The sequence below is a fragment of the Megachile rotundata genome, chromosome 2 (genome assembly GCF_050947335.1).
Source record: "Megachile rotundata isolate GNS110a chromosome 2, iyMegRotu1, whole genome shotgun sequence".
NCBI classification, from domain to species: Eukaryota; Metazoa; Arthropoda; class Insecta; order Hymenoptera; family Megachilidae; genus Megachile; species Megachile rotundata.
Window position 1 is genome coordinate 18,863,349 of NC_134984.1, and position 13,330 is coordinate 18,876,678.

Consider the following 13,330-nt stretch of genomic DNA (forward strand, 5'->3'; position numbering starts at 1 on the left):
CCGATTCTCCAATTCCACGATGCCCTAATTCCCCGATTTCCTAATTCCCCAATTCTCCAATTCCATGATTCCCTAATTCCCCGATCCCTTATTCCTCGATCCCCTAATTCCCCGTTCCCCTAATTCCCCGAGTCCCTAATTCCTCAAATCCCTAATTCTCCAGATTTCTTTTACACAAATTTTCAAACTTCCTACACTTTCCATAATTTTAAATTTGCTAAAATCCTTAAATAAAATTGAAAATTAACAAGTAGCATGGTTTCCTCTACGCATATCGTCAATTGTGCCATATAGAACCTATACTCATCGGTACACAGTGAACGTGCATAATCGAAAGTCAAACAGAGGCAGGAAACCCCTGTCACAATTTGGATTCCTCCCTGTTAGCCTAAATCATGAAACGAAGCTGAATGTAACCGCGTCGAAATTAGTGGTCCACAAAGCGGTATAGTCACGTCCGTGTCGTAAATCCCGATCCACATCGTTGATCTTCCATTCCCCAAAACGTCGATTTCGTAAATCGTCAGATCGTCCGTTCGAATTAATTTCGACACCGTTTCCAGGACGATCGATAGCTAACGGCACACTCGGGAGCTACGTTTGCTTCCTTGGGGTAGGGACACGTATTGTTCAATTGGCAGTTTTCGATTTCCAAATTTTTACTGCTTCCATGGGTTTCTAGGGGCCATTTTTCAAACTTTTTCATCGTGCAGTTTTTAGATTTTTTCATTTGTAAATTTAGGACTATAAATTCTGCAAATGGTATTTATAAACTTTTACATTTTTTATTTGGTTCTATGTTTTTGTATTTTCTGGTTTGTGATTTTGAAGTTTTATATATTCGGATTTATAGATTTTTGGATACCAAAACTTTTAATGTTAACCATCCATAATTTTCTAAATTCCCACATTGACAAGTTCCTGCATTTCCAAATCTATACATCTTCAAGTCCACACATTCCCAAATCCACACGTGCCCAAATCCCTACATCCCCAAATCCACACATCCCCAAATCCACGCATCCCCAAATCCACACATCCCCAAATCCACACATCCCCAAATCCACACATCCCCAAATCCACGCATCCCCAAATCCACACATCCCCAAATCCACACATCCCCAAATCCACACGTGCCCAAATCCACATATTCCCAAATCCACACGTGCCCAAATCCCTGCATCCTCAAATCCACACATCCCCAAATCCACACGTTCCCAAATCCACACATCCCAAAATCCACACGTGCCCAAATCCACACATCCCCAAATCCACACATCCCCAAATCCACACATCCCCAAATCCACACGTCCCCAAATCCACACATCCCAAAATCCACACGTGCCCAAATCCACACATCCCCAAATCCACACATCCCCAAATCCACACATTCCCAAATCCACATGTCCCCAAATCCACACATTCCCAAATCCACAGATCCCCAAATCCACACATCCCCAACTCCCTGCATCCCTAAGTCCCCACATGCCTAATCTCTCAAAACTTCTAAATCCACATCTCCCAAATTCCCAATTTCAGTACAATCCTACATCCCTAAGTTCCAAATCCCCTATCCCTAAATCTCGAAACTCCACCGTCCCAAATTCCCAACCCCCAAATCCCTAAATCTACACTCAGCCCTTCACGTCCCAAGATTCCCATATTCCTCGATCTCCAAACAGCTGCATCATAAATTCTCAACCTTCAAATCTCTGAATCCACAAACTCTTCCTCCAATAAATCCCTAGATTCTCCTATTCTAAACCTCCCTATTACAGCGTCCCACATTCCTAATCTCTAAATCCACAAATTCTTACATCAACAGATCTTTGGATTCCATTTTCCTTGATCTACAAATTCCTAACCTGAATCTCTAAATCTGCAACTTAGACCAAATCCCTGGGTCCCCATATTCTTCTCCAGTCCCTGAAATCCAAAGATTCACAAGGTCTTACATTCTTGGAGATCCATAAAAATAAAGAAGCACTTATCTTTCTTTAGGCTGGAGATCCCAGATTCTCTCTTTTCTTGAAACTTAATCTTCTCTTCTTAAAACTTATCAAGTTTATTAATTGTAACATTTTGAGAGATCCATAAAAGTAAAGAAGCATTTATCTTTCTTTAGGATGGAGATCTTAGATTCTCTCTCTTCTTGAAGCTTTATCTTCTCTCTTGAAACTGAACAAGTTTATTAATTGCAACATTTTTAGAGATTCATAAAAATAAAGAAGCATTTATCTTTCTTTAGGATGGAGATCTTAGATTCTCTCTCTTCTTGAAGCTTCATCTTCTCTCTTGAAACTTAACAAGTTTATTAACTGTAACATTTTTAGAGATCCATAAAAATAAAGAAGCATTTATCTTTCTTTAAGCTGGAAATCTTAGATTCTCTCTCTTCTTAAAACTTAACAAGTTTATTAATTGTAACATGATACATAATGTGTCCTCTTCAACATCCACATTCCCCTGAATCTAACACTCCAGCTATTTCCATTTAATCTACCACTCCAAATGAATCAACATCTTAGCTGAACCCTAATTTCCGTCCACAGCATCACGTTCTGCGGGATCACCATGAAGAACTACGTCGAAGCGAACATATCGCACAAGTCCCACACGACCGTGAAGTACACCATGAAGATGTTGTCAAGCAGCTCTGAAACCATCATCTTCATGTTCCTCGGTGTGGCCACCGTAAACAACGACCATTACTGGGACACGTGGTTCGTCGCGATGACCATCGTTTTCTGCTCGATCTATCGAATCGTCGGTGAGTAGAAGGTCGAGGTCGAGGCCGTTTGGGGCAGGTGTCGGAGCCGCGGTCGGGGACGCGTAATCGCGTGGATCGATGAAATCGAGAACGATAGTGGTATGATTCCAAACGGATTGAGTAGCTAATGGAATCACCAGATAAGAGCCTTAAGCTAAACCGATCATGGCTTATCGCGTGTCACTTGATGCACCGTTACGCGATTTCTACACTGTCTTTAACTTTCTTTGCTCTTGGACTTGCACTTAAGACCTGGAATTATTAGGTTACGTTAAGTACGTTGTCTGTGATGCATTTAGATGGGTGGTTGGGTTAAATACGTTGGATATAATGTGTTTAGATGGATGGTTAGGTTAAAGACATTTTCTATAATGAATTTAGATGTCAAGTTAAGTTAAATATGTTGCTTAAAATGAATTTAAATGTTAGGTTAAGTTATAGACATTTTTAAAAATGAATTTAAATATAAGGTTAGGTTAAATACTTTGTCTGAAATGAATTTAAATGTTAGGTTAAGTTAAAGACATTTTCTAAAATGAATTTAGATGTCAGGTTCGGTTAAGTACCTTGCCTAAAATGAATTTAAATATTAGGTTAGGTTAAAGACATTTTCTAAAATGAATTTAAATATGAGGTTAGGTTAAATACATTTCCTAAAATGAATTTAGCTGTCAGGTTAGGTTAAGTACCGTGTCTAAAATGAATTTAAATGTGAGGTTAAGTTAAGGACATTTTTTAAAATGAATTTAGATGTTGGGTTATGTTAAATACATTGTCCTTAATGTATTTAGATGTCAGGTTAGGCTAAATACATTTTTAAAAATGAATTTAGAAGCTAGATTAGGTTAAAAACATTTTTAAAAATAAATGTAGATGTCAGATTATATTAAAAACATTTTTAAAAATGAATTTAGATGTCAGGTTAGGTTAAATACATTTTTAAAAATGAATTTGAAAGTCAGGTTAGGTTAAAAACATTTTTAAAAATGAATTTAAATGTCAGGATAGGTTGAAAACATTTTTAAAAATGATTTTAAATATCAGGTTAGGTTAGCTACATTTTTAAAAATGAATTTAGAAGTCAGGTTAGGTTAAAACCATTTTTAAAAATGAATTTAGAAGTCAGGTTAGGTTAAAACCATTTTTAAAAATGATTTTAAATGTCAGGTTAGGTTAAATACATTTTTTAAAACGTATTTAGATGTCAGGTTAGATTACGTACATTGTTTAAAATGCATTTAGCTACAAGAAAATCCAGCAAGTTCCCCCAACAGTGCACCCCAACCATAAACCACCCCAATTACCAAAATGACCCTCAGTAAAATCGATGTCTGCCCCGGTACCGTCCGAGCCAAAGAAACGGCAAAAACCTTCTCCGACTACTTCTTTAAGTAACAAAATCTCGAAAGACTCTTAACAAGATTCGCCGATCTTTTCTACGACCTGCCATTTTACTCCGCGGCTTACCGTCACGAGTTTACGGCTTCCACCGTCGATTTATCGCTAAACTGTTAGCGACGATTAAAGATTTGATCGATAGAATGTTCATCGGAGATCCAAACGAAATTTCAGGAGTGATCGTGCTGACAGCTGTGGCGAATCAGTTCCGGTTGCACAAACTCGACAAAGTGGAGAAGTTCGTGATGTCTTATGGAGGTTTGAGAGGAGCTGTCGCGTTCGCGTTGGTCCTGTTGATCGACCCCAAGCACGTGTCACTGCAGCCCATGTTTGTCACCACCACCATTGCGGTTATATACTTCACCGTCTTCATGCAGGTAATAATATGGTGTTATGGAGTCCGGTCACGCGATATCGCGGGGTGTTTACTTGTTGTTTGAATGGTGTGGCACGTGGAGAGTGATGTGAGAGAATTTGTTGAAGCATGGGAGGATTTTTTACTTTGGTAGGCAAGATTGGTATTGCGAATTTCTATGGGTCTAAATTTTTACAATTCAGAATTTCTGTAGTCCTGAATTTTTATGGTCATAAATTTTCACAATGCTGAATTTCTATAGTCCCGAATTTCTAAATCCCCCGAATTCCAAGTCACCCAATTTCCAAATTCCCCGAATTCCAGGTCCCCCAATTTTCAATTTCCCCGAATTCCAAATCCCTCAATTCCAATTTCCCCGAATTCCAAGTCCCCCAATTTTCAATTTCCCCGAATTCCAAATCCCCCAATTCCAAATTCCCCGAATTCCAAATTCCCTGAATTCCAAATTCCCCGAATTCCAAATCCCCCAATTTCCAAATCCCCCGAATTCTAAATCCCCCAATTTCCAAATCCCCCGAATTCCAAATCCCCCGAATTCCAAATCCCCCAATTTCCAAGTCCTCCGAATTCCAAATTCCCCGAATTCCAAATCCCCCGAATTCCAAATCCCCCAAATTTCCAAATCCCCAAATCCTCAAATCCCCAAATCCCCAAATCCCCAAATCCCCAAATCCCCAAATCCCCAAATCCCCAAATCCTCAAATCCCCAAATCCCCAAATCCCCCAATTTCTAAATTTTCCCCCACCCTCCCCCATCCCCAACCTCCCAAATTAAAAATCTTGAATATCCTCATTACAACACCAAAATGCCCGCGAGCGCTCCAGCGGGCGCCCGACCTGCCCCGTCACCGGGTTACATCGCATTTCCTTGAGTAGTTAAAGTTTTTCATGATTTCCTCGAAAGAAGCATCCATTTCGCATTCATGGTTACAACTTTCTGTTTTATACCTTTCATTAGGATTATCCTGACGTGTCCCAGAGAAACTGACTCAGTACACCAAGTCGGTTTAATATTTCCTCTCTGTTTTGTTTGTCCTATAAAAGTTTGAATTAAAGTTGAGATGCTTTGCTGAAATAATACACGATGCACTCAAGGTAATACACTTGAATATTTTCGTTGCGTTCACATAGAGGAATAACAACAAAAGAGGTTGGCCAATTCAAAGAGGAGATAGAATGATAGTCGGATACATCTTGTTTCTTTAAAATCAACATATCCTGGGGTGTGCTTGCTTCTCGGTGTTTTCGAAGCTTGAGGCTGGGAAGATGTTAAATTCAATGTTGACTTTGATTCGGGGGAACGGAAACTATTTTAGCTGTGGAAAATATAAACGTTTTGGACGATTTAGGAATTTTGGAAATTTGGGGAATTAGGGAATCGGGGAATTAGGGAATTGGGGAATTAGAGAATCGGGGAATTAGGGAATCGGGGAATTTGGGATTCGGGGAATTAGGGAATCGTGGATTTGGAGAATCGGGGAATTAGGGAATCGGAGAATTAGGGAATGGGGGAATTAGGGAATCGTGGAATTGGAGAATCGGGGAATTAGGGAATCGGGGAATTAAGGATTCGGGGAATTAGGGAATCGGGGAATTAGGGAATCGTGGAATTAGGGAATCGGGGAATTAGGGAATCGGGGAATTAGAGAATCGTGGAATTGGAGAATCGGGGAATTAGGGAATCGTGGAATTGGAGAATCGGGGAATTAGGGAATCGTGGAATTGGAGAATCGGGGAATTAGGAAATCAGGGAATTAGGGAATCGGGGAATTAGGGAATCGGGGAATTAGGGAATCGGGGAATTAGGGAATCGTGGAATTGGAGAATCGGGGAATTATGGAATCGGGGAATTAGGGAATCGGGGAATTAGGGAATCGCGGAATTAGGGAATCGTGGAATTGGAGAATCGGGGAATTAGGGAATCGAGGAATTAGAAAATCGGGGAATTAGGAAATTATGGAATCGGAGAATCGAACTTCCAATCCATATTTGATTATCAATACGAAATTATCAGACGTTACCACAACGAAAAGGGAGTGAATATATCGATTGGCATAAGAGCCACAGATGGCCGATATTAAAATTTCCTTTTAACATCAGCGTATTGAAAAAGATTGCAAGGGGGTTGAAAAGTTTGTTCAATACTCTTGATGAATAATGCTAAACTGTTTGACAAACTGAAAAACTTCCAGACAAGACTTATTCATGATTCATCGTAATAACAGAAAATTGTATTAAACGAAGATTGTTTGAAATTTTTAATTGGATGTTTGTTCTGACCGAATAGGAACCCTTTGAAGTGTCACGCTTTGCACAATCAAACTATCTTAATCAAGAAGTTTTAACGAGATGTTTGATCAACGGAAAATAATGAAATTAAGTTGTTGCTTTTAATCAACTACTATTAAACAGTAATAGACTCGTGTTTGATCATTGATTAAACTCCTTTAAAAAAATTTTATCTCCATCATTTTCCTTCTTCTCGAATGAGTTTATTTTAATAATAATTTACGGAACAATATTCTTTATAATAAAACGTTAACTAGAAAAATTGTTAGTTGGGTATGTTCTTAAAAAACGAAGCTGTTACTCAACTCATAACGCGATTAATAACGTTAACATTTATAATTTTATCATACATTGTTGTATCTCGCCCACAGAGAGTTTCAAAAATAATTCGTCAGGGAAGATAAAATTTTCGTGGCGGTAATGGTATAGCTGAAAACACAGAAATTCTGTAATCCGCAGATAGTATATCAAACGAAAAGCAAAGGTAAAAGCGAAACAAAGGTTGCGTTTGTACAGCTGTACACCTAGGTACGTACATATGGAGCCATGTACTACCTGTAGAATTTACCGAATGATGTTTCACAAAGGACTACCCTGTAACGCAGGAAAATATGACGCAGTCTGTTATCAGGATTTCAATCGTTATCACGGCATATGTTAGCAGTGGAATACCCGGACGTTTATTATGCGCCTCAGTCATTTTGTCATCATAGACAACTAAGGATGAACTCGAATTTCTCTTCGAGCACGATTTTATGACGATCCACGCGCAGACCGGGCGAACGCAAATAGACGTGCGTGTCGCCCGAAGAATACCCTCCTTTCTGTATTCTTTTCTTCTTTTATACGCCATAAAGCCCCGAAAGGCTTCTCCCCATTACGACTGACACGAAAATACGAATAAAACCTTACGACATTGTCGTTTCTCGTTCTTAACGATTATTTCACGATTTTTCTTTCGTGTAATCGTGCGTCCTCGCGGCCATCTTGGAATCGGTCACGTGGATGTGAGTGCGTTCTTTCGAGATGTGGAGGTTTATAGATTTGGAGATGCTTAAGATTTTTGGTGTTTGTAGGTAGAGGGTTTTAGGGATTTTGGAATATTTAGATTTAGGGATTTAGAGACTTTGGAATTTAGGAATTTAGATATTTGGGAATTTGAGAAATTGGTAAATTGGGAAATGTGGGAATTGGGCAAAGTGGAAATTGGATGATGTGGGAATCGGACAATGTGGGAATTGGACAATGTTGGAATTGGACACTGTGGGAATTGGACAATATGGGAATTGGACGATGTGAGGATTAGGCAATGTGGGAACTGGACAATGTGGGAATTGGACAATGTGGGCATTGGAAATTGGGAAAATTTGAAAATTGCAAAATTGAGAAATTGAGAAACTAGGAAATTGGGAAATTGGGAAATTGGAAAATTAGGATGTTGGGAAAATGGGGAAATTGGGGAATTGGGGAATTAGGGAATGAGGAAATTGAAAAAGTGGGATATTGGGAAAATGGGAAAATGGGAAAGTGGGAAATTGGGAAATTGGGAAATTGGGAAATTGGGAAATTGGGGAAATTGGGGAATGGGGAAATTGAGAAATTGGGAAATTAGAAAATTGGGGAATTTGGAAATTGGGATATTGGGAAATGGGGAAATTGAGAAATTGGGAAAATGGGGAAATTGGAAAATTGGCGAATGGGGAAATTGGGAAATTGGGGATTGGGGGAATTGAGAAATTGGGATATTAGGAAAATGGGGAAATTGAGAAATTGGGAAATTGGGGAATGGGGAAATTGAGAAATTGGGAAATTGGGGAATGGGGAAATTGAGAAATTGAGAAATTGGGAAATTGGGAAATTGGGAAATTGGGAAATTGGGGAAATTGGGGAATGGGAAATTGGGAAATTGAGAAATTGAGAAATTGGGAAATTAGAAAATTGGGGAATTTGGAAATTGGGATATTGGGAAAATGGGGAAATTGAGAAATTGGGAAAATGGGGAAATTGGAAAATTGGCGAATGGGGAAATTGGGAAATTGGAAAATTGGGAAATTGGGGATTGGGGGAATTGAGAAATTGGGATATTAGGAAAATGGGGAAATTGAGAAATTGGGAAATTGGGGAATGGGGAAATTGAGAAATTGGGAAATTGGGGAATGGGGAAATTGAGAAATTGAGAAATTGGGAAATTGGGAAATTGGGAAATTGGGGAAATTGGGGAAATTGGGGAATGGGAAATTGGGAAATTGAGAAATTGAGAAATTGAGAAATTGGGAAATTTGAAAATTGGGGAATTTGGAAATTGGGATATTGGGAAAATGGGGAAAATGGGGAAATTGGAAAATTGGGGAATGGGGAAATTGGGAAATTGGGAAATTGGGAAATTGGGAAATGGGGAAAATGGGAAATTGGGAAATTATGAAATTCTGAGATTGGGAAATTAGAAAATTGGGGAATTGGAAAATTAGGAAAATTAGCAACGAAGAATCGTGCTACCGTTCTGACAAGCCATCAAAGTAGTTTTTTACAAGTTCCTCGAGAAAGTTGACGTTGTTTCCCAACAGCAGAAGCGTTTAGCATGTAAGTTATCGTTCGTATCTAGCCGACGTTGCGAAGCGTGTTCAGGAACGCCATCAGCATCGAGTTTCCGATCGATTGCGCGACAAAGTCGATGGTGTTTTTAGAATTAATGGAGGTTCGATCGTGGACGTTCGCAAACAGGACGCGCCTTCGGGACGAAGTAGCTCTGTTTTTTCATTCCCTTTTATCGTCCGTGACTCTTCAATCTTTCGCAGTCTAATTAAGCTACCACTTTTATTTGCCGGTCGGTTTTTATTTTTTGTTTTTATTCAGATTCGATTTAATTCCATCCTGTAAAAGCGGGAATTAAAGCGAACAGTTTCCGGAGAAAAGGAGCAGGGGGGATTGCTGATAAATTATGTAGTAAAACGAGGGTGAACGGTGTTATGAATGGGGCTTTAATCTTAATTTAGCCCGTGAATGAAATGGCCAGGCGCAAATGTTTTTGCATAATGAACATGTGCGTAGAACAGTTGATTGCAGTTTCGTTCGCGGGTTCCCTCCAATTTATACGCGAACGATTCTTTCGGGCTCACGTGAAAAGTCGAAATTAATGGCGGCCGTTTTGTTTAACAACCGAACGTTTCGCTGGTTTTCTTTGCTAAATATATATGAAACTTTTATCGCACGGTTAATTGCGTTTCCCTTGATTGTGATGGATCTACCTCGAACCGGGTAGATTCTTTTTAATAATGCATCAGTCAAGTGTTATGACACGGACGATGAGAATTGAGTATTATACGGAGATTGCTATCGTATCAAACTTGGGGTGGTAATAGATGTGTTAATAATATAAACTTCGTTTTACTTTCGCGGATGAATGGGATACTAGTCGGAACGGATACTGTAACCTTTCAGAATTGATGTTATATGAAATCGACAGATGGGAAAATTTTCTTTTTAAGGGCATGGTCATATTTTTGTTAGGTTATATTGCGTTGAATGGGGTGGAATGTTTGTTGGGATATCTTTTACTGAAAATTTATATATATAAATATATAATATATTTTTTGATCTTCAGATTATTAAAATAATGAGTTTTTAAGTTTTCACAATTTTTGAAGCACTAACTTCAAAAATTCTCAAATCTTAGAATTTCAAGATGTAAAAGTTTCAAGATTCGATCAAATTTTCTATATTCTCAATTTACAGTATCCCTAGGTCTTAGTGTCTAAATTCAAATATTCCTAGATTACGATAACTTCAATTTTTAGTATCCCTAGATCTCTAGATCCCAAGATCCCAAAATCCCTAGATTCCACGAATACCTAGATTCCACGAGTCCCTAGATCCCACGAATACCTAGATTCCACGAGTCCCTAGATCCCACGAATACCTAGATCCAACGAATACCTAGATCCAACGAATACCTAGATCCAATGAATCCATAGATCCCACGAATCCATAGATCCCACGAATCCATAGATCCCACGAATCCATAGATCCCACGAATCCCTAGATCCCACGAATCCCTAGATCTCACGAATCCCTAGATCCCAAAATCCCTAAATTTCTAAATCCCTAATTCCCTGATTCCCTAATTCCCTGATTCCCTAATTCCCCGATTCCCTAATTCCCCGATTCCCTAATTCCCCGATTCCCTAATTCACCGATTCCCTAATTCCCCGATTCCCTAATTCCCCGATTCCCTAATTCCCCGATTCCCTAATTCCCCGATTCCCTAATTCACCGATTCCCTAATTCCCCGATTCCCTAATTCCCCGATTCCCTAATTCCCCGATTCCCTAATTCCCCGATTCCCTAATTCCCCGATTCCTTAATTCCCCACCTTGTTAATTCTCGAATTCCTTAATTCCCCACCTTATTAATTCTCCAATTCCTTAATTCCCCACCTTGTTAATTCCCCGATTCCTTAATTCCCCACCTTGTTAATTCTCCAATTTCTTAATTCCCCACCTTGTTAATTCTCCAATTCCTTAATTCCCCACCTTGTTAATTCTCCAATTTCTTAATTCCCTACCTTGTTAATTCCCCGATTCCTTAATTCCCCACCTTGAAAATTCCCCAATTCCCTACAAATATCTCTACTCCTAAGTCCCTTCATCCTCAAAACCCAAAATCCCAAAATTCCTGATAAAAAAGTTTGTCGCAACATTCGAAAGTTTCATCAAGCATTTTATCGATCACCCACGGAAGTACGCCCTGTAAAGAAAAAGTTAAAATCGTTATGGTTCGAAGCCCAACATCCGGCTAAGAACGTCGAACACGCAGTTTCTAATTAACGTCTGTTCTAATGCGGTAGACACACGACGCTTTGAAAGATCAGCATGGATCATTTGAACTTTACCGCGATAGTTCAGAGTTAAATTTACTATCCTACGGGAATATGTTTAACTTGCTTAGAGGATCGTTTAGCATAATCTTAGTTTTACGTTGCATCAGGGGTTGCGTCTAATTTTGTGGGAATATAGGAGAACTACCACGGGAAATTTATGTGCGAAATATGCATGCTTAAGTGCGCCAAGAAATCTCGGCGAAGAAAACATTCTTACAAATTCTGTGCGAACTAATATCGGATTTACAAGGTTTCGTATTTAGAGACTTTGAAACTTCACATGAACGAGTTCGTATATTAAGAAACTTTTTTGGGGCAAAATTTATGGAGTGATTTTTAAGAATATTTCAGTTTTTTTAATTATTAAATTTACCCTTAAATGTAGGGGTTAGATGAGTAATTTTTAAGAATATTTCAATTTTTTTAATTATTAAATTTACCCTTAAATGTAGGGGTTAGATGAGTGATTTTTAAGAATATATCAATTTTTTTATTTATTAAATTTGCCCTTAAATGTAAGGGTTAGATGATTGATTTTTAAGAATATTTCAGTTTTTTTATTAATTAAATTTACCCTTAAATAGAGGGGGTAGATGAGTGATTTTTAAGAATATTTCAGTTTGTTTAATTATTAAATTTACCCTTAAATGCAGGGGTTAGATGAGTGATTTTGAAGAATATTTCAATTTTTTTAATTATTAAATTTACCCTTAAATGTAGGGGTTAGATGAGTGATTCTTAACAATATTTCAATTTTTTTTATTTATTAAATTAGCCCTTAAATGCAGGGGTTAGATGAGTGATTTTTAAGAATATTTCAATTTTTTTAATTATTAAATTTACTCTTAAATGTAGGGGTTAGATGAGTGATTCTTAAGAATATTTCAATTTTTTTATTTATTAAATTAGCCCTTAAATGCAGGGGTTAGATGAGTGATTTTTAAGAATATTTCAATTTTTTTAATTATTAAATTTACCCTTAAATGTAGGGGTTAGATGAGTGAATTTTAAAAATATTTCAGTTTTTTTATTAATTAAATTTGCCCTTAAATATAAGGGTTAGATGCCTTAATAATATTTCAACCTTAAAGTTCAACTTTCTCTATGTTATTAATATTTCCTCATTTATTTACCTATATACCTATAAATACTCATTGTCAATAATTTTGATGAACAATAATAAACGTGATCTTCTTACGTGTATTATACGAAACAGAAATACAATACAGTAGCTTAAAAATGTAGAAACATGCAAATTTCAAATAGACAGGCAGTACAAAGTGACACTGGCGCTCCAACAAAGTACAACGGGAGCAACGAAGCTCTTCGGAATGATTAATAGCAATCGTGCTGAATAGCTAAATAAAAAATGATCGCAGTGTAAAATATGAAGGTTACAATAAAGCGTGGACGATCTATTTGTTATTCCGCTCACGTTCTCCGGCAATGAGCATCCAGAGCTATCAGAACACTCTGCTTTCAGGGTATCTCGATCAAACCTCTGGTGGAGATCCTGAACGTGAAGAGGGCTGAAAGGAAGAAACCGACCATGAACGAAAGGATTCACGAACGGGTACGTGTGCTATTCGTCCCCGTGTGCATATCCTGCAACGCGATCGAG

General features: G+C 38.1%; 1 protein-coding gene across 3 annotated transcripts in view; it reads left to right on the forward strand.

Moving 5' to 3' along the window:
* Positions 1 to 13,330, forward strand: part of Nhe2 (Na[+]/H[+] hydrogen exchanger 2) — a 54,195-nt gene that overhangs the window by 19,242 nt on the left and 21,623 nt on the right. For all 3 annotated transcript variants that reach the window (XM_012288184.2, XM_012288179.2, XM_012288189.2), the window contains 3 exons: positions 2,553 to 2,770; positions 4,343 to 4,545; positions 13,193 to 13,282. In XM_012288184.2, coding sequence (XP_012143574.2) covers positions 2,553 to 2,770; positions 4,343 to 4,545; positions 13,193 to 13,282 — 511 coding nt within the window. The remainder of the gene's footprint in view (positions 1 to 2,552; positions 2,771 to 4,342; positions 4,546 to 13,192; positions 13,283 to 13,330) is intronic.